We start from the raw sequence: 22,075 nt of genomic DNA, 5'->3' as shown, positions 1-22,075 counted from the left end.
CACATGGGTGACTTGAGTCGTAATTCATGACGCTACGACGTGCTCGCAACATCTCAGTGCGTGGTGACCTCTGATGATTAGCTGAGCCACAACCAAAACCATAGAAAATAGGCAGAGTGGCCAAAAAGGATAATAAGGGGAGTAGAGGACCGGTTTGTGGGACAGATGAGCAATGAGGTATTATTTTTTTAAACATTTCCATGGCCCTCTGTGATTCAGCAGATGACTATTTTGCTGAATTTGCGTGGTCTGAATTGCAAAAAACTATATTCTGGAGATTATTGATTTTTTTAAAACTTAAGTATAATTCAATTTTACTTGATTAATTTGCTCATCTCTAAAATGTCACTGTCATGACTGTATGTTGTACTTTATTCTTTTCAGAGACTTTTGCTGGTACTGACCTTCTGATATGATTGGTAGTTGAGGTTTACTGGCTGGGTGGCAGTCTTAAGGGCTAATTCACATGACACCATAGAGGCTGTACTTTATCACCTGTATTAGGTCCTCAAATCTCTGTCTGACTGCAGGTCTCATGATCAGAGCAAATATGATCATGTACTGTATGTTTCAATTACTTACCCAAACTGGTGCCGCATTAAGAGCAAGAAAATACATCCGTTATATAGTTATGCAAATTAATCTTAAATGTGACACATATCGTGAATATTCACTAAATTGCAGACGTCTGTGTAAATATCAATTTAAAATAACAGGAACCATAATTATTAAAGAAAATCATTTTCATCTCTACCTGTGGTGATGCCAGGAGAAGGCTGCCGATCCAAGCAATCCATAGCATGATCCGGTTGCGTTGCCCGGCACTTGTAAAGCTTAGTGGGTACAGAATGGCCCAGTGGCGGTCGAGGCTGATTACCACAAGCACTAATGCAGCAGAATACATAGCAAATAGCTTCCCAAAGTTAAGTATCTTGCAGGAAAGTTCATCTGCGTACCATTGAACCATCACATTCCATATGGCATCCAATGGCATAACCAGAAAGGTAACCAGCAGGTCCGCCACAGAGAGGCTGAGAATAAGGATTCGGAGATGAGATTTGCATCGTTTCCCACTAATGCTGCATAGAACAGCCACATTACTACACGATGCAATGAGGAAAAAGCAACAGGTAATGCCCACACGCACTTTGGCAGCTGCTGTAAATGTAGGTTCTCTCCAGGGGCTTGGAAACCCCAGGGCTGAGGCGTTGGCATCAGATAGGACCAGATGGCTTTGATTCACAATAGCTCGCAGCATAGCCATGGTCTAAAACATGCACATGAAAAAAGCTGGATTAGTAAGGAATCGAGAATATTAATATCATGATGCATATTAGCAATAGTGCTTTTTACATTCTAGATTTTAATACAAAATAGGTAAATTCTTCAGGTCAATGTGGGACTTGTATTACAGATCAATATGTCACGCTGTCCATACAAAAGTAAATGCGTCTGGTGTCAGGATCTACACTCAATTACCACATGATGGATCCAGCTGTTCGGACCTTCAGGGGGTCTTATACTGACTTACTAAGATAAGCTACTATGTCAATATGATTTTGGTGATGATCCTTATCACTGTGAATCTGCATGTGTATCTGTGAAATCTCTTCCCAAGTGGTAGGCGATTTAACAAGTGAGTCAATGATGATAATTAATGGGTAGGCCATCCTGCTAAGGCTATGATGACTCATGTTTCAGAAGTTTCTGTGAACATACTCTACATATGAATACGATTTGTAAACATTCATGCATCTGCTGCAGAATCATCCACATTAAGATAGATGGAACAGATTTATAAAAGTACATCAAATATGTTACATTAAGTTATACCTTTAGGCACCATGCATACATTATGGAGGCACTTTTTTTTAACAGCCTTCGACTCGATCTTGAGCCATGGCGACTTCACGGATGAACAATTTGTAGGAAGATCAATCTTGTGCTACCCTAGATAGGTCCACCAGGATCTTCTCTGCCGTAATCTTTATAGTATCAAGCAGTCAGGTTGCTGATCTTCCTCTTCACCTCGTTCCTTATATTCTTCGGATCATGATGTCCATTTCCAGCGTTTACTGTTTTTGTATGATGTGTCCAAAGTAGGCAAGTCATAGCTTAGTGATCCTTGCTTCAAGTGACATATTTGGACTTATTTTTTCCAAAATTGTTTTGCTTGTTCTTCTTGGCATCCATGGTATTGATAACATCCTTCTCCAGCACCACAGTTTGAAGGCATTGATTTTTCTTCTGTTTTGTTTCTTTATTGTCCAAGTTTGACAACCGTATATTGCCACTAAAAAGAACAAACTATGTAGGAGCCATGTCTTCGTCGCCAGTGAAATGTTCCTCAGGGGCACTACAGCAACAGGTTCTGTAAGCCACTATGCAATGATTCTGGGACCCCCAAGTAGAGAATAGCTTCAAACACACTCCTTCAGATGGAACTTGGTAAAAGACCTGCTATGTTGGATTTGTATGTAGGGTATAGGCCCCATGCACTTCCATATTGGCAACAGTCTAAATATGCAGGGACAATACCGAGAGTCATACCTCAAAAGGGCAGGTTTTATGCAAATCTTGTCATGTTGGGGGCATTTTCAGATTTTTATGGGTTTGGGCTTAAATGTCCCAATTTTTGCTATTTAAATGTTAATAAAGTATGCACTTCTATCGGTGCCCTAGTAAAACTCAGTACAAAACAAATCCATAATAAAGCCTTGTGCAAGAGTCTTTAATATTTAAACGTTATATTACTTATATTATATATTACTATTACATTTGAAAATATTCCTTCATTTAGAAAAGTTGATCTTGTCATTTTTTTTCATTATTTTCTTGCAAGATACTACTTGTGATGAGGGAACAGCCGCCATCTTTGGACGGGCATACTAAAACAGATTGGCGTGACTCCATATTGTCTCCTGGTCACAGGAGCGCTCCTGGCCCCCACCTTTTCTAATGAATAAAGTTCCTATTAGTATGCTAACGGGCTGAGCTCAGTGTAAACTGTAGACGGCATTTCAAAGCTCACTGAGGAAACCACGCCAGCAGGGGGGCTTGGAAATGCTTGGGGCTTAATTAATACACGCATGCCAAGTGGCCACTGGATACACATCTATTATGGCAGCCCAGCCAAACCGTCTCCAACATGGAATTGTGAATTATGGACGCATCGTCCGAGGTACAGGCTCATAAAAAATATTCTCCTTACCCTAAAGAAATTGTGCATCCAACAGTGCGACCCCCGTGGTGGTGGGAGGTCTGAAACCCGAGATATAGAGATCAGCCTCCCACAGGGACCGAATGGGTCCAGGTTTGATCCCAGTACGACCGGCAGAACAAACCACAGGCGCTGGTACTGCCCGTGTGCTGATCCGATCATCCTGAGGGAAGTTATCCCATTTATTAGAAATTGGAATAAATCTTGCAGGGAGGCAGAGGGGGTGGAGATTGCTAAGCCCACCCAGCTGCAGGCAGGGGGGCTCAGCCAGGTATAAGAAGAAGCTGAGGTCACTGGGAGGCCCTCACTCCACAGAAGAAGACGATGATGATTTCTTAAGGAACAGGGTATGCCAGCCAGAGGGGGGAGCAAGCACAGGCTTTCTGGGGGCTGCCCGGCAACTAAGTTTTTGGACCTGCGGAATGCTATGCCCCCCCGGCTTCCACAAGCGACCTTCACCCTGGTAAATTGACCCCCAGCTTTATACTTTTAAGCCTTCTATTATTATTGTTATATTGTACTCTGACTGTAACTCTTGATATATTGTGATTGTATATTTCTTGTAATTATCTAGTGCGCCCTTAAGGCAATTAAATCATAAATTAATTTTGGGCTGATCCTTTTACTCTGATTGCGAATCCTAGAATACCCAGTGTGGGTAACAGGGCAGTCTCCCCGGTGGCCATTTGTCTCTAGGTGCAGTTCCTTTACTGACCTGAGAGACCAAGGGGGCGCCGGAGAGCTGGGCCTGTGTAGTGACGTCACGGATTGGTGACGTGGGAGGAAGGGGTAATCCTTCACACTACTTAATGACGTTTTCCCACTTTTCCACTTTTAAGCAAGTAATGTTTCCAGGAGTGAAATAAAGTTTTCAGGAATGCAGTACATTAACATTAAGGCTAGGTTCATATTGCGTTAATGTGACCGCGCTAACGGACAGCGTTGCACGGCGAAATAAACGCCGTGCAACGCGTCCGTTAGCGCGCCCATTAACAGCAATGGGGACGCGCATCACTAGCATTTTCGGCACGCGCTAGCGATGTGCCGGTGTTTTGTGGCGCGCCGCGGACGCTGGCGCGCCCGAGGTCCGTTCCCCGCTCTCGCAGATCTGAGATCTGCGAGAGCGGGGACGTTTAACGCGACCCCATAAAACAACATTGCGTTAGCGCAATCTGCTAGCGCTAGGCGCTAAACGGATTGCACTAATGCAATATGAACCTAGCCTAAGGGTATTTTCATATGTTGTGTTTTTGAAGTGTTTCTTTGCTGCCTTTTTTTCAGGTGGAAAAGAAGCTGCATTTTACAATAAGAGCAAAAGCTATGAGATTTTAGAAATCGTATTTGAGCATTGCAGCGTTCTTGAAAATCTGCATCATGTCAATTCTTTTAGCGTTTATGCAGTGTTTTTTTCTCATTGAAAGTAATAATAAACTGCCAAAAAAGCTGAAACAACGCAGCATAACATTTGTGCTGCATTTTTTTGCTGTGTTTTTCGGGAATAAAATAAACTTTATTTACATGTATTGTAGACAAATCACCCATTTAATCCACAGCAAGAGCGCAGCAAACAACTACATTTTATATACAAAATGCACGGTATGAACATACCCTAACGGCTTATCCTTAAGATACGCCAGCGATATTTGTACTATGGGGTCTAATCTTTAATATTCCTGCAGATCAGCACAGTGAATAGTCACCTTTGAGGTTCTCATAGTGTGAGTTACTTAGTCCAATATTTGTCCTATTTGCTTCACAGTTAGGATAGAACATAAAGGGTCTTTCTAAGGTCCTAAAAAGTTTGGCTAAAAGGTAGGAAAGGTATGAAATATTGAACAAAACACCTATACTCCACTTGTTAAATCCTGTCACTCCAGTCATATCGATCCAGTGCTCCCTTTGGACTTCGTTATGTGGCCTATAGCAACAGCAATAAGTCTACCCTCATGACTGGGTAGATGGGGCGTCATCTCTGCAGCCATGTAAAATGATGTGAAACATGGCACACAAGAGTGCCGGTACTGAAAAACCAGGTGATTTTTTAGAACCTCAGAAACTCCCATTAAAAAATAGAAAGCCCCATTAATATCACATTACCAGAAAAAACACGTGTTTCTATTTCTAACTCTGGAATTACATGATGAGCATTACAATCGATTTCTAGATGTAAAATGCATGTAAAATGTTCTCCAGGGATCATTAGTGTCAGTTGCGTGTTAAGTGCGTGTCTATATTGTGTGATACCTGGTTTATGGCATTTATCACAGAGGGTAGTGACTCATGTGAGGCTCCGGAGACCCTTCTGTCACAATAACAACCTTAATATTTATGACATTCATGAAGATACAATGGTGAACAGAGCTGTTTTTAAACTGATTCTGAGATTATGAAAGCTAAATGGGGGGCATCTGTTTCTCGTATAAAGTAAGCTGTCTCACCATATTAATCAAGCCTCCTCTCCAGACATGTGATCTATGTCCACATTTTTGTCACCAGCATCTTAACTCCTGAAGTTCCTGCAAAAAACACAAGCGAGTAGAGTTAAGGCCCATCTACACTGGCCAATAATCTGTCAGATACTAACACTGACAACACAGCGCTAACGATAATTGTGTAACGTAAATGGGTTGAGCGACTGAATGATGTGTCCAAGGTGCTTTTTCATCACACATGAAATCATTCAGGTTGCGGAAAACATTTTTGTTCATCTATTGAAGATTTTATCATGTAAGTGGAGATTATTTGCTCATGTAAGGATTGGACAGGACAAAAAGGAAGAGGGGAACATTCATTCATTTCATTACGCTTCTAGTCCTGTATAAATACTTCATAAATATATATGACAGTCAAACATGGTGTAATATAAATTACTCACTATTTGTAACCATGCTCTTGATAGGATTACTATAGCCTATCATCAACTACTACCTAGAACCACAAATAAACGATGATCAAAAGGTAATAATTAGGGTTGAGCGAAACGGGTCGAACATTTTCAAAAGTCGCCGACTTTTGGCGAAGTCGAGTTTCATGAAACCCGATCCGACCCCTGTGCGTGGTCGGCCATGCGGTACGCGACTTTCGCGCCAAAGTCGCGTTTCAATGACGCGAAAAGCGCCATTTCTCAGCCAATGAAGGTAAACGCAGAGTGTGGGCAGCGTGATGACATAGGTCCTGGTCCCCACCATCTTAGAGAAGGGCATTGCAGTGATTGGCTTGCTGTCTGCGGCGTCACAGGGGCTATAAAGGGGAGTTCCCGCCGACCGCCATGTTACTGCTGCTGATCTGAGCTTAGGGAGAGGTTGCTGCCGCTTCGTCAGAAGCAGGGATAGCGTTAGGCAGGGTCCATTAACCACAAAACCGCTTGTGCTGTAGCGATTTCCACTGCCCAACACCACCTTCGGTGTGCAGGGACAGTGGAAGCTCCTTTTTTTTTTTTTTTCCTCAGCGCTGTAGCTCATTGGGCTGCCCTAGAAGGCTCCCTGATAGCTGCATTGCTGTGTGTACGCCGCTGTGCAAACCAACTGCTTTTTTCAAAGCACAAATCCTCTTGTTCCTTCCTTTCTGCACAGCTATCTTGTTTGTTTGTCCACACTTTTTATTTAATTTGTGCATCAGTCCACTCCTTATTGCTGCCTGCCATACCTGGCTGAGATTACTGCAGGGAGATAGTAATTGAAGGACAGTTCCTTTTTTTTTTTTTTTTTTTGTGGGAGATTAAGATTGACATTTCTGCTAGAGTGCCATCTCTGTCTGTGTCATCTCTCACTCAGTGGGCCATAGAAAGCCTATTTATTTTTTTGCTTGATTTGGGTTCCAAAATCTACCAGAAAAAATCACAACATCAATCAGTGGGAGAAAAATATTGGCCTCAGGGCTTGTGTGCCACTCCTTACTCCTGTGTGTGCCATCTCTCACTCAGTGGGCCATAGAAAGCCTATTAATTTTTTTGCTTGATTTGGGTTCTAAATTCTACCTGAAAAAATCAATAAATCAATCAGTGGGAGATTAATATTGGCCTTTGGGCTTGTGTGCCAGTCCTAAGCGTGCCATCTCTCTCTCTCTCAGATAGTGGGCCATAGAAAGCCTATTTTTTTATTATTTTATTGGGTTTATAAATTTTCCCTGGAAAAAAAAAAAAAGTGGGAGATTAATATTGGCCTCTGGGCTTGTGTGCCAGTCCTGAGCGTGCCATCTCTCTCACAAATAGTGGGCCATAGAAAGCCTATTTATTTTTTTGGTTGATTTGGGTTCATAATTCTACCTGAAAAAATCAATCAATCAATCAGTGGGAGATTAATATTGGCCTTTGGGCTTGTGTGCCAGTCCTAAGCGTGCCATCTCTCTCTCTCAGATAGTGGGCCATAGAAAGCCTATTTATTATTATTTTTTTTATTGGGTTTATAAATTTTCCCTGGAAAAAAAAAAAATGGGAGATTAATATTGGCCTCTGGGCTTGTGTGCCAGTCCTGAGCGTGCCATCTCTCTCACAAATAGTGGGCCATAGAAAGCCTATTTATTTTTTTGGTTGATTTGGGTTCATAATTCTACCTGAAAAAATCAATCAATCAATCAGTGGGAGAAAAATATTGGCCTCAGGGCTTGTGTGCCACTCCTTACTCCTGTGTGTGCCATCTCTCACTCAGTGGGCCATAGAAAGCCTATTAATTTTTTTGCTTGATTTGGGTTCTAAATTCTACCTGAAAAAATCATTAAATCAATCAGTGGGAGATTAATATTGGCCTTTGGGCTTGTGTGCCAGTCCTAAGCGTGCCATCTCTCTCTCTCTCAGATAGTGGGCCATAGAAAGCCTATTTTTTTATTATTTTATTGGGTTTATAAATTTTCCCTGGAAAAAAAAAAAAGTGGGAGATTAATATTGGCCTCTGGGCTTGTGTGCCAGTCCTGAGCGTGCCATCTCTCTCACAAATAGTGGGCCATAGAAAGCCTATTTATTTTTTTGGTTGATTTGGGTTCATAATTCTACCTGAAAAAATCAATCAATCAATCAGTGGGAGATTAATATTGGCCTTTGGGCTTGTGTGCCAGTCCTAAGCGTGCCATCTCTCTCTCTCAGATAGTGGGCCATAGAAAGCCTATTTATTATTATTTTTTTTATTGGGTTTATAAATTTTCCCTGGAAAAAAAAAAAATGGGAGATTAATATTGGCCTCTGGGCTTGTGTGCCAATCCTGAGCGTGCCATCTCTCTCACAAATAGTGGGCCATAGAAAGCCTATTAATTTTTTTGCTTGATTTGGGTTCCAAAATCTACCAAAAAAAATCACTAAATCAATCAGTGAGAGATTAATATTGGCCTCTGGGCTTGTGTGCCACTCCTGACTCCTGTGAGCGTCATCTGTCACTCAGTGGGCCCTAGAAAGCCTATTTTTTGTTTTATTTGTTTTCTAAATTCTCCCTGAAAAAATCATTTTATTTTCTTTGGTTTCTAAATTATTCCTGAAAAAAAATCATTTTTTTTGTATTTTTTTTTCTCTAAAGTCTCCCTGAAAAAAAAAAAAAAAAATCTGTGGGAGATTCATATTGCCCCTTCTGCTTGTGTGCCAGTCTTGACTCCTGGGTGTGCCATCTCTCTCTCTCTCCCCAATTGTGGGCCATAGAAAGCCTATTAATTTTTTTGCTTGATTTGGGTTCCAAAATCTACCAAAAAAAATAACTAAATCAATCAGTGGGAGATTAATATTGGCCTCTGGGCTTGTGTGCCACTCCTGACTCCTGTGTGCGTCATCTGTCACTCAGTGGGCCCTAGAAAGCCTATTTTTTGTTTTATTTGTTTTCTAAATTCTCCCTGAAACAATCATTTTATTTTCTTTGGTTTCTACATTATTCCTGAAAAAAATCATTTTTTTTGTATTTTTTTTTCTCTCAAGTCTCCCTGAAAAAAAAAAAAAAAAAAAAATCTGTGGGAGATTCATATTGCCCCTTCTGCTTGTGTGCCAGTCTTGACTCCTGGGTGTGCCATCTCTCTCTCTCTCCCCAATTGTGGGCCATAGAAAGCCTATTAATTTTTTTGCTTGATTTGGGTTCCAAAATCTACCAAAAAAAATAACTAAATCAATCGGTGGGAGATTAATATTGGCCTCTGGGCTTGTGTGCCACTCCTGACTCCTGTGTGCGTCCTCTCTCACTCAGTGGGCCCTACAAAGCCTTTTTTTTTTTTTTTTCCTAAATTCTCCCTGAAACAATCATTTCATTTTATTTGTTTTATAAATTCTTCTGTAAAAAATAATTTTTTTTTTATTTTTTTTTTTTCTGAAGTCTCCCTTTTAAAAAAAACAAACACAAATCAGTGGGAGATAAATATTTACATTTGCGCTTCAGTGACAGTCCTGCGTGTGTGCCATCTCATTTGTTGCCAACAACAACAGAGTGTGTAACATTGTGGCTGATTTTCGTTGTGGTCTCACCCACCTGTAAAGGGGTAGCTAAATCATACTGAAGTTATAGCTCACCGTGTAAGTTGTGTGACAGCAACAAATACCGTTCGTTTGGTAACGTTTTTAAAACAATGAGGAAGTCTGGTGGAAGAGGTCGTGGCCGGGGGCGTTCATTGTCAGCTGGTAATGAGGGTAGTGGTAGTGGTGGAGCATCAGGTGGTCGTGGGAAAAAAAATATTGCACCTAAGTCTGGAGCTGTGGAGCCAGGTTCGTCGTCTGGCTACACAAGGCCTCGAACCCTCCCTTTTCTGGGAGTAGGAAAACCGCTTTTAAAGCCGGAGCATCAAGAGCAAGTTTTGGCTTATCTTGCTGACTCAGCCTCTAGCTCTTTTGCCTCCTCTCGTGAAACTGGTAAAAGTAAAAGCAGCGCGTCGTTAGTGGATGTTCACGGTCAGGGACAAGTCGCTTCCTTGTCCTCTTCAGCAAAAACAACAACAGAGAAGAATGCAGCAGGCGACACAACGGGTTACTCCATGGAGCTCTTTACACATACCGTCCCTGGCTTAGAAAGTGAAGCAGTTAACAGTCCATGCCCATTACAAGTTGAATCTGACATGGAGTGCACTGATGCACAGCCACAGCCAGACTACTATGCTGGTCCTTTGACTCAGACCACAACATTGCCCTCGCAGGGTGCTGATCAAGAATCAGACCCTGATGAGACTATGTTGCCCCATCACGAACGCTATACCACCGACCGACACGGTGACACAGACGAAGTTGCACACGAGCTACAAGAAGAGGTAATAGATGACCCAGTTCTTGACCCCGATTGGCAGCCATTGGGGGAACAGGGTGCAGGCGGCAGCAGTTCTGAAGCGGAGGAGGAGGGGCCGCAGCAGGCATCAACATCGCAACAGGTTCCATCTGCCGGGCCCGTATCTTGGCCAAAACGCGTGGCAAAGTCAAAACCTGTTGGAGGACAGCGTGGCCATCCGGTTAAAGCTCAGTCTGCAATGCCTGAAAAGGTATCCGATGCTAGAAAGAGTGCAGTCTGGCATTTTTTTAAACAACATCCAATTGATCAGCACAAAGTAATCTGTCAAAAATGTTCAACTACCTTAACCCCTCTGTGACCTTAGACGTACTATCCCGTCGAGGTGCCCTGGGCTTATCTGACCCTGGACGGGATAGTACGTCATAGCCGATCGGCCGCGCTCACGGGGGGAGCGCGGCCGATCGCGGCCGGGTGTCAGCTGCTTATCGCAGCTGACATCCGGCACTATGTGCCAGGAGCGGTCACGGACCGCCCCCGGCACATTAACCCCTGGCACACCGCGATCAAAGATGATCGCGATGTGCCGGCGGTGCAGGGAAGCACCGCGCAGGGAGGGGGCTCCCTGCGGGCTTCCCTGAGCCCCCCGCAGCAACGCGATGTGATCGCGTTGCTGCGAGGGTCTCCTCACCTCCCTCCCTGCTCGAGCCCCGGATCCAAGATGGCCGCGGATCCGGGTCCTGCAGGGAGGGAGGTGGCTTCACAGAGCCTGCTCAGAGCAGGCACTGTGAAGCAGCCTGCACTCCTATCAGATCAGTGATCTGACAGAGTGCTGTGCAAACTGTCAGATCACTGATCTGTGATGTCCCCCCCGGGACAAAGTAAAAAAGTTAAAAAAAAATTTTCCAAATGTGTAAAAAAAATAAAAAAAAATATTCCAAAATAATGAAAAAAAAAAATATATATTATTCCCATAAATACATTTCTTCATCTAAATAAAAAAAAAAAAACAATAAAAGTACACATATTTAGTATTGCCGCGTCCGTAACGACCCGACCTATAAAACTGTCCCACTAGTTAACCCCTTCAGTAAACACCGTAAGAAAAAAAAAAAAAAAACGAGGCAAAAAACAACGCTTTATTATCATACCGCCGAACAAAAAGTGGAATAACACGCGATCAAAAGGACAGATATAAATAACCATGGTACCGCTGAAAGCGTCATATTGTCCCGCAAAAAAAGAGCCGCCATACAGCATCATCAGCAAAAAAATAAAAAAGTTATAGTCCTGAGAATAAAGCGATGCAAAAATAATTATTTTTTCTGTAAAATAGTTTTTATCGTATAAAAGCACCAAACCATAAAAAAATGATATAAATGAGGTATCGCTGTAATCGTACTGACCCGAAGAATAAAACTGATTTATCAATTTTACCAAACGCGGAACGGTATAAACGCCTCCCCCAATAGAAATTCATGAATAGCTGGCTTTTGGTCATTCTTCCTCACAAAAATCGGAATAAAAAGCGATAAAAAAATGTCACGTGCCCAAAAATGTTTTCAATAAAAACGTCAACTCGTCCCGCAAAAAACAAGACCTCACATGACTCTGTGGACCAAAATATGGAAAAATTATAGCTCTCAAAATGTGGTATTGCAAAAAATATTTTTTGCAATAAAAAGGGTCTTTCAGTGTGTGACGGCTGCCAATCATAAAAATCCGCTAAAAAACTCGCTATAAAAGTAAATCAAACCCCCCTTCATCACCCCCTTAGTTAGGGAAAAATAAAAAAAAATGTATTTATTTCCATTTTCCCATTAGGGCTAGGGTTAGGGCTAGGGCTAGGGTTAGGGCTAGGGTTAGGGCTAGGGTTAGGGCTAGGGCTAGGGTTAGGGCTAGGGTTAGGGCTAGGGCTAGGGTTAGGGTTAGGGCTAGGGTTAGGACTAGGGTTAGGGCTAGGGTTAGGGCTAGGGTTAGGGCTAGGGCTAGGGTTAGGGCTAGGGTTGGGGCTACAGTTAGGGTTGGGGCTAAAGTTAGGGTTAGGGTTTAGATTACATTTACAGTTGGGAATAGGGTTGGGATTAGGGTTAGGGGTGTGTCAGGGTTAGAGGTGTGGTTAGGGTTACCGTTGGAATTAGGGTTAGGGGTGTGTTTAGATTAGGGTTTCAGTTATAATTGGGGGGTTTCCACTGTTTCGGCACATCAGGGGCTCTCCAAACACGACATGGCGTCCGATCTCAATTCCAGCCAATTCTGCGTTGAAAAAGTAAAACAGTGCTCCTTCCCTTCCGAGCTCTCCTGTGTGCCCAAACAGGGGTTTACCCCAACATATGGGGTATCAGCGTACTCAGGACAAATTGGACAACAACTTTTGTGGACCAATTTCTCCTGTTACCCTTGGGAAAATACAAAACTGGGGGCTAAAAAATAATTTTTGTGGGAAAACAAAAAGATTTTTTATTTTCACGGCTCTGCGTTATAAACTGTAGTGAAACACTTGGGGGTTCAAAGTTCTCACAACACATCTAGATAAGTTCATTGAGGGGTCTAGTTTACAATATGGGGTCACTTGTGGGGGGTTTCTACTGTTTAGGTACATTAGGGGCTCTGCAAACGTAATGTGACGCCTGCAGACCATTCCATCTAAGTCTGCTTTCCAAATGATGCTCCTTCCCTTCCGAGCCCTCCCATGCGCCCAAACGGTGGTTCCCTCCCACATATCGGGTATCAGCGTACTCAGGACAAATTGGACAACAACATTTAGGGTCCAATTTCTCCTGCTAACCTTGGAAAAATACAAAACTGGGGGCTAAAATATAATTTTTGTGGAAAAAAAAATATTTTTTATTTGCATGGCTCTGCGTTATAAACTGTAGTGAAATACTTGGGGGTTCAAAGCTCTCACAACACATCAAGATGAGTTCCTTAGGGGGTCTACTTTCCAAAATGGTGTCACTTTTGGGGGGTTTCTACTGTTTAGGTACATTAGGGGCTCTGCAAACGCAATGTGACGCCTGCAGACCATTCCATCTAAGTCTGCATTCCAAATGGCGCTCCTTCCCTTCCGAACCCTCCCATGCGCCCAAACGGTGGTTCCCCCCCACATATGGGGTATCAGCGTACTCAGGACAAATTGGACAACAACTTTTGGGGTCCAATTTCTCCTGTTACCCTAGGGAAAATACAAAACTGGGGGCTAAAAAATAATTTTTGTGGGAAAAAAATTTTGTTTTATTTTTATGGCTCTGCATTATAAACTTCTGTGAAGCCCTTGGTGGGTCAAAGTGCTCACCACACATCCAGATAAGTTCCTTAAGGGGTCTACTTTCCAAAATGGTGTCATTGTGGGGGGTTTCAATGTTTAGGCACATCAGTGGCTCTCCAAACACAACATGGCGTCCCATCTCAATTCCTGTCAATTTTGCATTGAAAAGTCAAACGGCGCTCCTTCCCTTCCGAGCTCTCCCATGCGCCCAAACAGTGGTTTACCCCCACATATGGGGTATCAGCGTACTCGGGACAAATTGGACAACAACTTTTGAGGTCCAATTTCTTCTCTTACCCTTGGAAAAATAAAAAATTGGGGGCAAAAATATAATTTTTGTGAAAAAATATGATTTTTTATTTTTACGGTTCTGCATTATAAACTTCTGTGAAGCACTTGGTGGGTCAAAGTGCTCACCACACCTCTAGATAAGTTCCTTAGGGGGTCTACTTTCCAAAATGGTGTCACTTGTGGGGGGTTTCAATGTTTAGGCACATCAGTGGCTCTCCAAACGCAACATGGCGTCCCATCTCAATTTCTGTCAATTTTGCATTGAAAAGTCAAACTGCGCTCCTTCCCTTCCGAGCTCTCCCATGCGCCCAAACAGTGGTTTACTGCCACATATGGGGTATCAGCGTACTCAGGACAAATTGGACAACAACTTTTTGGGTCCAATTTCTCCTGTTACCCTTGGTAAAATAAAACAAATTGGAGCTGAAGTAAATTTTTTGTGTAAAAAAGTTAAATGTTCATTTTTATTTAAACATTCCAAAAATTCCTATTAAACACCTGAAGGGTTAATAAACTTCTTGAATGTGGTTTTGAGCACCTTGAGGGGTGCAGTTTTTAGAATGGTGTCACACTTGGGCATTTTCTATCATATAGACCCCTCAAAATGACTTCAAATGAGACGTGGTCCCTAAAAAAAAATGGTGTTGTAAAAATGAGAAATTGCTGGTCAACTTTTAACCCTTATAACTCCCTAACAAAAAAAAAATTGGTTCCAAAATTATGCTGATGTAAAGGAGACATGTGGGAAATGTTACTTATTAAGTATTTTGTGTGACATATCTCTGTGATTTAATTGCATAAAAATTCAAAGTTTGAAAATTGCGAAATTTTCAAAATTTTCGCCAAATTTCTGTTTTTTTCACAAATAAACGCAGGTACTATCAAAGAAATTTTACCACTATCATGAAGTACAATATGTCACGAGAAAACAATGTCAGAATCACCAGGATCCGTTGAAGCGTTTCGGAGTTATAACCTCATAAAGGGACAGTGGTCAGAATTGTAAAAATTGGCCTGGTCATTAACGTGCAAACCACCCTTGGGGGTAAAGGGGTTAAGCAGAGGGCAGAATCTGAAAAGTCTCAATACAAGTTGCATGCATAGACATTTAACCACCATGCATTTGCAAGCTTGGACTAACTACCAAACGTCCCTTAAGGTTGTAGCACCCTCGGCCAATGAAGCTACTCATCAACGCAACATCCCTTCCGGCAGTGTAGGGCCACCATTTTCTGCACCACCTGCAGTATCTGTGCAGGTTTCTTTGCCAGGCCAAAGCAGTCAGGGTCAGGGAATCTCCAGTTTCGTAGTAGGAAACACTGCATCTAGGGCACCGGCGGCAACAATACCATCTCCCACCGTCTCTCAGTCTGCCATGTCCACCGGCACCCCCGCTAGTTCCACGATCTCCAGCTCTCCAGTCCAGCTCACCCTACATGAGACTATGGTTAGAAAAAGGAAATACTTAGCCTCGCATCCGCGTACACAGGGTTTGAACGCCCACATAGCTAGACTAATCTCGTTAGAGATGATGCCCTACCGGTTAGTTGAAAGCAAAGCTTTCAAAGACCTGATGGACTACGCTGTACCACGCTACGAGCTACCCAGTCGACACTTTTTTTCCAGAAAAGCCATCCCAGCCCTCCACCAGCATGTTAAAGAGCGCATCGTCCATGCACTCAGGCAATCTGTGAGCACAAAGGTGCACCTGACAACAGATGCATGGACCAGTAGGCATGGCCAGGGACGTTACGTGTCCATCACGGCACACTGGGTAAATGTGGTGGATTCAGGGTCCACAGGGGACAGCAAGTTTGGGACAGTTCTGCCTAGCCCACGGTCTAGGAAACAGTTGGCTGTAGCCGTTCGCACCCCCTCCTCCTCCTCCTCCTCCTCGTCCTCCTGCAGAAGCGAGAGCTCGTCCACAGACCGCAGTCGCACAACCACTCCATCCGCAGCTGCCACTGTTGCACACCAGGTCTCCCATTATGGGGCAGCTACTGGCAAACGTCAGCAGGCTGTATTGGCTATGAAGTGTTTGGGCGACAACAGACACACCGCGGAAGTTCTGTCCGAGTTCTTGCAGCAAGAAACGCAGTCGTGGCTGGGCACTGTAGATCTTGAGGCAGGCAAGGTAGTGAGTGATAACGGAAGGAATTTCATGGCTGCCATCTCCCTTTCCCAACTGAAACACATTCCTTGCCTGGCTCACACCTTATACCTGGTGGTGCAGTGCTTCCTGAAAAGTTATCCGGGGTTATCCGACCTGCTCCTCAAAGTGCGTGGACTTTGCGCACATATCCGCCGTTCGCCTGTACACTCCAGCCGTATGCAGACCTATCAGCGTTCTTTGAACCTTCCCCAGCATCGCCTAATCATAGACGTTGTTACAAGGTGGAACTCAACACTGCACATGCTTCAGAGACTGTGCGAACAGAGGCGGGCTGTTATGTTTTTGTGGGAGGATACACATACACGGGCAGGCAGTAGGATGGCAGACATGGAGTTGTCAGGTGTGCAGTGGTCGAAGATTCAAGACATGTGTCAAGTCCTTCAGTGTTTTGAGGAATGCACACGGCTGGTTAGTGCAGACAACGCCATAATAAGCATGAGCATCCCCCTAATGCGTCTGCTGATGCAAAGTTTGACGCACATAAAGGATCAGGCGTCTGCACCAGAGGAAGAGGAAAGCCTTGATGACAGTCAGCCATTGTCTGGTCAGGGCAGTGTACAGGACGAGGTAGCGGGCGAAGAGGAGGTGGAGGATGAGGAGGATGATGGGGATGAGTATATTTTTAATGAGGAAGCTTTCCCGGGGTCATTGGAAATTGGTGGCATGGCAAGGGCGGGTTCTGGTTTTTTGAGGGACACAAGTGACGTAGATTTGCCTGCAACTGCCCCTCAACCAAGCACAACCGCAGATTTGACAACTGGAACTTTGGCCCACATGGCGGATTATGCCTTGCGTATCCTCAAAAGGGACACACGCATTACAAAAATGATGAACGATGACGATTACTGGTTGGCCTGCCTCCTTGATCCTCGCTATAAAGGCAAATTGCAAAATATTATGCCACATGAGAACTTGGAACTAATATTAGCAACAAAACAATCAACTCTTGTTGACCGTTTGCTTCTGGCATTCCCTGCACACAGCGCCCGTGATCGTTCTCACACGAGCTCCAGGGACCAGCAGACCAGAGGTGTTAGAGGGGCAGAAATCAGAAGTGGCGTTGGCCAGAGGGGTTTTCTGACCAGGTTGTGGAGTGATTTTGCTATGACCGCAGACAGGACAGGTACTGCAGCATCAATTCAAAGTGACAGGAGACAACATTTGTCCAGTATGGTTACAAACTATTTTTCATCCCTTATCGACGTTCTCCCTCAACCGTCATTCCCATTTGATTACTGGGCATCCAAATTAGACACCTGGCCAGAATTGGCAGAATATGCATTGCAGGAGCTTGCTTGCCCGGCAGCTAGTGTCCTATCAGAAAGAGTATTCAGTGCTGCAGGTTCAATACTAACTGAAAAAAGGACTCGTCTGGCTACCCAAAATGTAGATGATCTAACCTTCATTAAAATGAACCACAACTGGATTTCGAAATCTTTTGCCCCACCTTGCCCGGCTGACACCTAACTTTCCTATGAAAAGGTCTTGCCTGTGGACTCTTCTGAATGACTTTTCCAATCTCGTAATTTTCTGCACCTGATTGTCCAGCATACGACATGTTTTCTCCTAACAAAATGGCCAAACTCCCCACAAGGGGCCATGGTATCGCCACTTTGCGCCAGCACCCGTGAGAGTGCTGTTTGTCTGAAGAGGTGGGTGTGCCCGCTTTTGGTCGACGGCACTGCCACTGGGTCCCTCATAGTACAATAAAGTGTCTCTGGCGGTGGTGGTGCGCACCCAACGTCAGACACACCATTGTAATATGAGGGGCCCTGGGCCTGTACCGCCGGCCACAAGACAGTTCCCCCCCAGCTCAAACAGTGCTCTACCACTAGCAAAATTATCTCTCACAGCTTCACCAATGTTTAGTCTATGCGCTGACATCCTTCAATGCCTGGCACTGACAATACCATTGTTTTGACATTTTTGTTATGTTAGGCCTTCGAAGCCTGTCTGCGGTCCGTTCTTTCTACAACTACTACACTGACCAGGCCACTGCTGGCCGTGTTCCCCTGGAACCAATTTAAACTTGCCTACAGCCAGCCCAATTTTGTTATGTTAGGCCTTCTTAGCCTGTCTGCCGTCACTCCTTCCACTAGACTTCCACTGACCAGACCACTGTTGCCCGTTTACCCCTGGAACCAATTTTAAATTGCCAACAGCCAAATGTTATTATGTTAGGCCTTTGATGCCTGTCTGCCGTCACTCCTTCCACTAGACTTCCACTGACCAGACCACTGTTGCCCGTGTACCCCTGGAACCAATTGTAAATTGCCAACAGCCCAATGTTATGATGTTAGGCCTTTGATGCCTGTCTGCCGTCACTCCTTCCACTAGGCCTCCACTGACCTGTCTACTGCTGCCCGTGTTCCCATGGAACCAATTGTAAATTGCCTACAGCCAGCCCATTTTATTACGTTAGGCCTTCGAAGCCTGTCTGCGGTCCCCCCTTCCACTAGGCCTCCACTTACCTGTCTACTGCTGCCCGTGTTCCCCTGGAACCAATTTTAAATTGCCTACAGGCAGCCGAATTTATTATGTTAGGCCTTCGAAGCCTGTCTGCGGTCCCTCCTTCCACTAGGCCTCCACTGACCTGTCTACTGCTGCCCGTGTTCCCCTGGAACCAATTTTAAATTGCCTACAGCCAGCTCATTTTATTATGTTAGGCCTTCGAAGCCTGTCTGCGGTCCCTCCTTCCACTAGGCCTCCACTTACCTGTCTACTGCTGCCCGTGTTCCCCTGGAACCAATTTTAAATTGCCTACAGGCAGCCCAATTTATTATGTTAGGGCTTCGAAGCCTGTCTGCGGTCCCTCCTTCCACTAGGCCTCCACTGACCTGTCTACTGCTGCCCGTGTTCCCCTGGAACCAATTTTAAACTGCCTACAGGCAGCCCAATTTATTATGTTAGGGCTTCGAAGCCTGTCTGCGGTCCCTCCTTCCACTAGGCCTCCACTGACCTGTCTACTGCTGCCCGTGTACCCCTTGAACCAACATCATAAAATAAAATAAAAAGTATTTTGCTTATAAAAAAGAAAATACTGGTGAGATATCAAATGCAGACATTTTAACATTAAAAACAAACACACAACTAAAATCTGGTACAGTACTAAAAATGGCCACCAGCTACAATTACTTTATCCTGCAAGTATTTAACTGAAAGGTTTTTTAAATTGAAAACACAGATATGGCATCCACCGAGTGTTGTCCTGTCGCGTCTTCTTTATATTATTGCCGAGAAGATGCAAAACAATGAAAATAATAAAATCATTAATTACCAAAATAATAGAGAAAGTCAACACCACATTGCAAATAAACATTCATTCCAAATAAAGAAGCAGGGCGCGTCCGAGGGTGAGTATATACCTAATAAGAATATAATCACCCTCGGACGCGCAATGCTTATTTCCAACAGCCTTCCTTCCTAAGAATCAGCCCTTCCGTGGTGTAGAGAGACGTTGTGTTACACTTCAAGGTGTTCCCCAGGTTGTCTTTCCTGAGCTTCGATCTTCCGGCTCTCGTTTAGTAGTTCTTGGAAACTACACTGCATTAGGCCTTCAAATTGGGTATGGGGTGTAGAGAGAGGGTGTGTTACACTCCAAGGTGTTCCCCAGGTTGCCTTTCCTGAGCTTCGATCTTCCGGCTCTCGTTTAGTAGTTGTTGGAAACTACGCTGCATTAGGCCTTCAAATTGGGTATGGGGTGTAGAGAGAGGGTGTGTTACACTCCAAGGTGTTCCCCAGGTTGCCTTTCCTGAGCTTCGATCTTCCGGCTCTCGTTTAGTAGTTCTTGGAAACTACACTGCATTAGGCCTTCAAATTGGGTATGGGGTGTAGAGAGAGGGTGTGTTACACTCCAAGGTGTTCCCCAGGTTGCCTTTCCTGAGCTTCGATCTTCATGCTCTCGTTTAGTAGTTGTCGGAAACTACGCTGCATTAGGCCTACAAATTGGGTATGGGGTGTAGAGAGAGGGTTTGTTACACTCCAAGGTGTTCCCCAGGTTGCCTTTCCTGAGCTTCGATCTTCCGGCTCTCGTTTAGTAGTTGTTGGAAACTACGCTGCATTAGGCCTTCAAATTGGGTATGGGGTGTAGAGAGAGGGTGTGTTACACTCCAAGGTGTTCCCCAGGTTGCCTTTCCTGAGCTTCGATCTTCCGGCTCTCGTTTAGTAGTTCTTGGAAACTACACTGCATTAGGCCTTCAAATTGGGTATGGGGTGTAGAGAGAGGGTGTGTTACACTCCAAGGTGTTCCCCAGGTTGCCTTTCCTGAGCTTCGATCTTCATGCTCTCGTTTAGTAGTTGTCGGAAACTACGCTGCATTAGGCCTACAAATTGGGTATGGGGTGTAGAGAGAGGGTTTGTTACACTCCAAGGTGTTCCCCAGGTTGCCTTTCCTGAGCTTCGATCTTCCGGCTCTCGTTTAGTAGTTGTTGGAAACTACGCTGCATTAGGCCTTCAAATTGGGTATGGGGTGTAGAGAGAGGGTGTGTTACACTCCAAGGTGTTCCCCAGGTTGCCTTTCCTGAGCTTCGATCTTCCGGCTCTCGTTTAGTAGTTCTTGGAAACTACACTGCATTAGGCCTTCAAATTGGGTATGGGGTGTAGAGAGAGGGTGTGTTACACTCCAAGGTGTTCCCCAGGTTGCCTTTCCTGAGCTTCGATCTTCCGGCTCTCGTTTAGTAGTTCTTGGAAACTACACTGCATTAGGCCTACAAATTGGGTATGGGGTGGAGAGAGATGGTGTGTTACACTCCAAGGTGTTCCCCAGGTTTCCTTGCCATTGCTTCGGTCTTCCGACTCTCGTTTAGTAGTTGTAGAAAAGTACACTGCATTAGGCCTACAAAATGGGTATGGGGTGGAGAGAGATGGTGTGTTACACTCCAAGGTGTTCCCCAGGTTGCCTTTCCTGAGCTTCTATCTTCAGGCTCTCATTAAATTGTGGTTAAATGGAACAACTGCATTTGGCGTACTAGTTGGTTTGGGGCCTACTATCGGTGTCTGCCACTCCTTGCTGTTCTCCTGGTTTCCTGTCCTGAAATTCCATTTTCAGGCTCTCGTTAAGTAGTTGTTAATGTTAGACTGCATTTGGCCTACTAGTTGGGTTGGGGCCTACTATCGGTGTCTGCCACTCCTTGCTGTTCTCCTCCACTGAACAAAGCTGTGCCGCCTGTTTACTACGGTTGCCAATTTTGAACTGCATTTCGACTACTTACTGATTTGGCCTCACTCTCTGTGTCAGCCTCTCATTCCAGTTGTCCTCCACTGCAATGCCCCCTGGTTATTCCTGTGTTACCAATTTTGAACTGCATTTAGCCCACTTTATTCTTTGGGCCTATATCTGTGTTTCCACTTCATCGTGCCCATTGCCCAGCCAGTGATAGATGAGTCTGCTGGTACGTTGACCCATAACGCAACATTCCCCGTGCATGCTACACAACAACATTGTGACCCTGCTGAAAGTCAGGTTGCTCTTCCCGCATACCATACCACCTTACACGGGGACAAAGAGGAAGGTGCAGATGAAAGTGCAGGTTCCTTCATCAGGTGGGGGGAGGAATACTAGTTGGCGACGTCACTGGCACAGGGCCTCTCATAGTACGCAAAAGTGTTGCTGCCGGTGGGAGGCGCCCCCGCCGTGCAAACACACCGCTGTACTTTGAGGGGCCCTGTGCCAGTGCCAATGCCAACAAGTGGGCCCCCCCTGCTTGCTCAGGATCACAGCACTTGCAAAGTTGAAATACTTACCTCTCCCTGCTCCACTGCCGTGACGTGGTCCAGATTTCCTGGGCCCACTAATTACTTGAACCAGCCCTACCCCACACAACTTTAGCCAAATGACCCCCAATTTCAAATGCCTTCCAATTATTATAAGGTAAATTACGCTTGACAAGCTTCATTAAGAAGAATGGATGGTTTTGACATTAAAATGGGCACTCTAGGTGTTTTCCTGGCCC

At 44.5% G+C, this 22,075-nt stretch overlaps 1 protein-coding gene across 1 annotated transcript in view; it reads right to left on the bottom strand.

Annotated features, from left to right (window-relative positions):
- Positions 1-22,075, bottom strand: part of LOC138676769 (gonadotropin-releasing hormone II receptor-like) — a 199,031-nt gene that overhangs the window by 123,048 nt on the left and 53,908 nt on the right. The window contains exons 2-3 of the mRNA XM_069766354.1: positions 5,659-5,736; positions 755-1,267 (exon numbers count right to left, since the gene is read on the bottom strand). Of these exons, the coding sequence (XP_069622455.1) occupies positions 755-1,267; positions 5,659-5,661 (516 nt within the window). The 5' untranslated portion in view covers positions 5,662-5,736. The remainder of the gene's footprint in view (positions 1-754; positions 1,268-5,658; positions 5,737-22,075) is intronic.

This window comes from Ranitomeya imitator, chromosome 4 (genome assembly GCF_032444005.1).
Source record: "Ranitomeya imitator isolate aRanImi1 chromosome 4, aRanImi1.pri, whole genome shotgun sequence".
NCBI classification, from domain to species: Eukaryota; Metazoa; Chordata; class Amphibia; order Anura; family Dendrobatidae; genus Ranitomeya; species Ranitomeya imitator.
The sequence above is the reverse complement of the archived record's forward strand: the minus strand, read 5'-3'. Positions and strand labels throughout refer to the sequence as shown.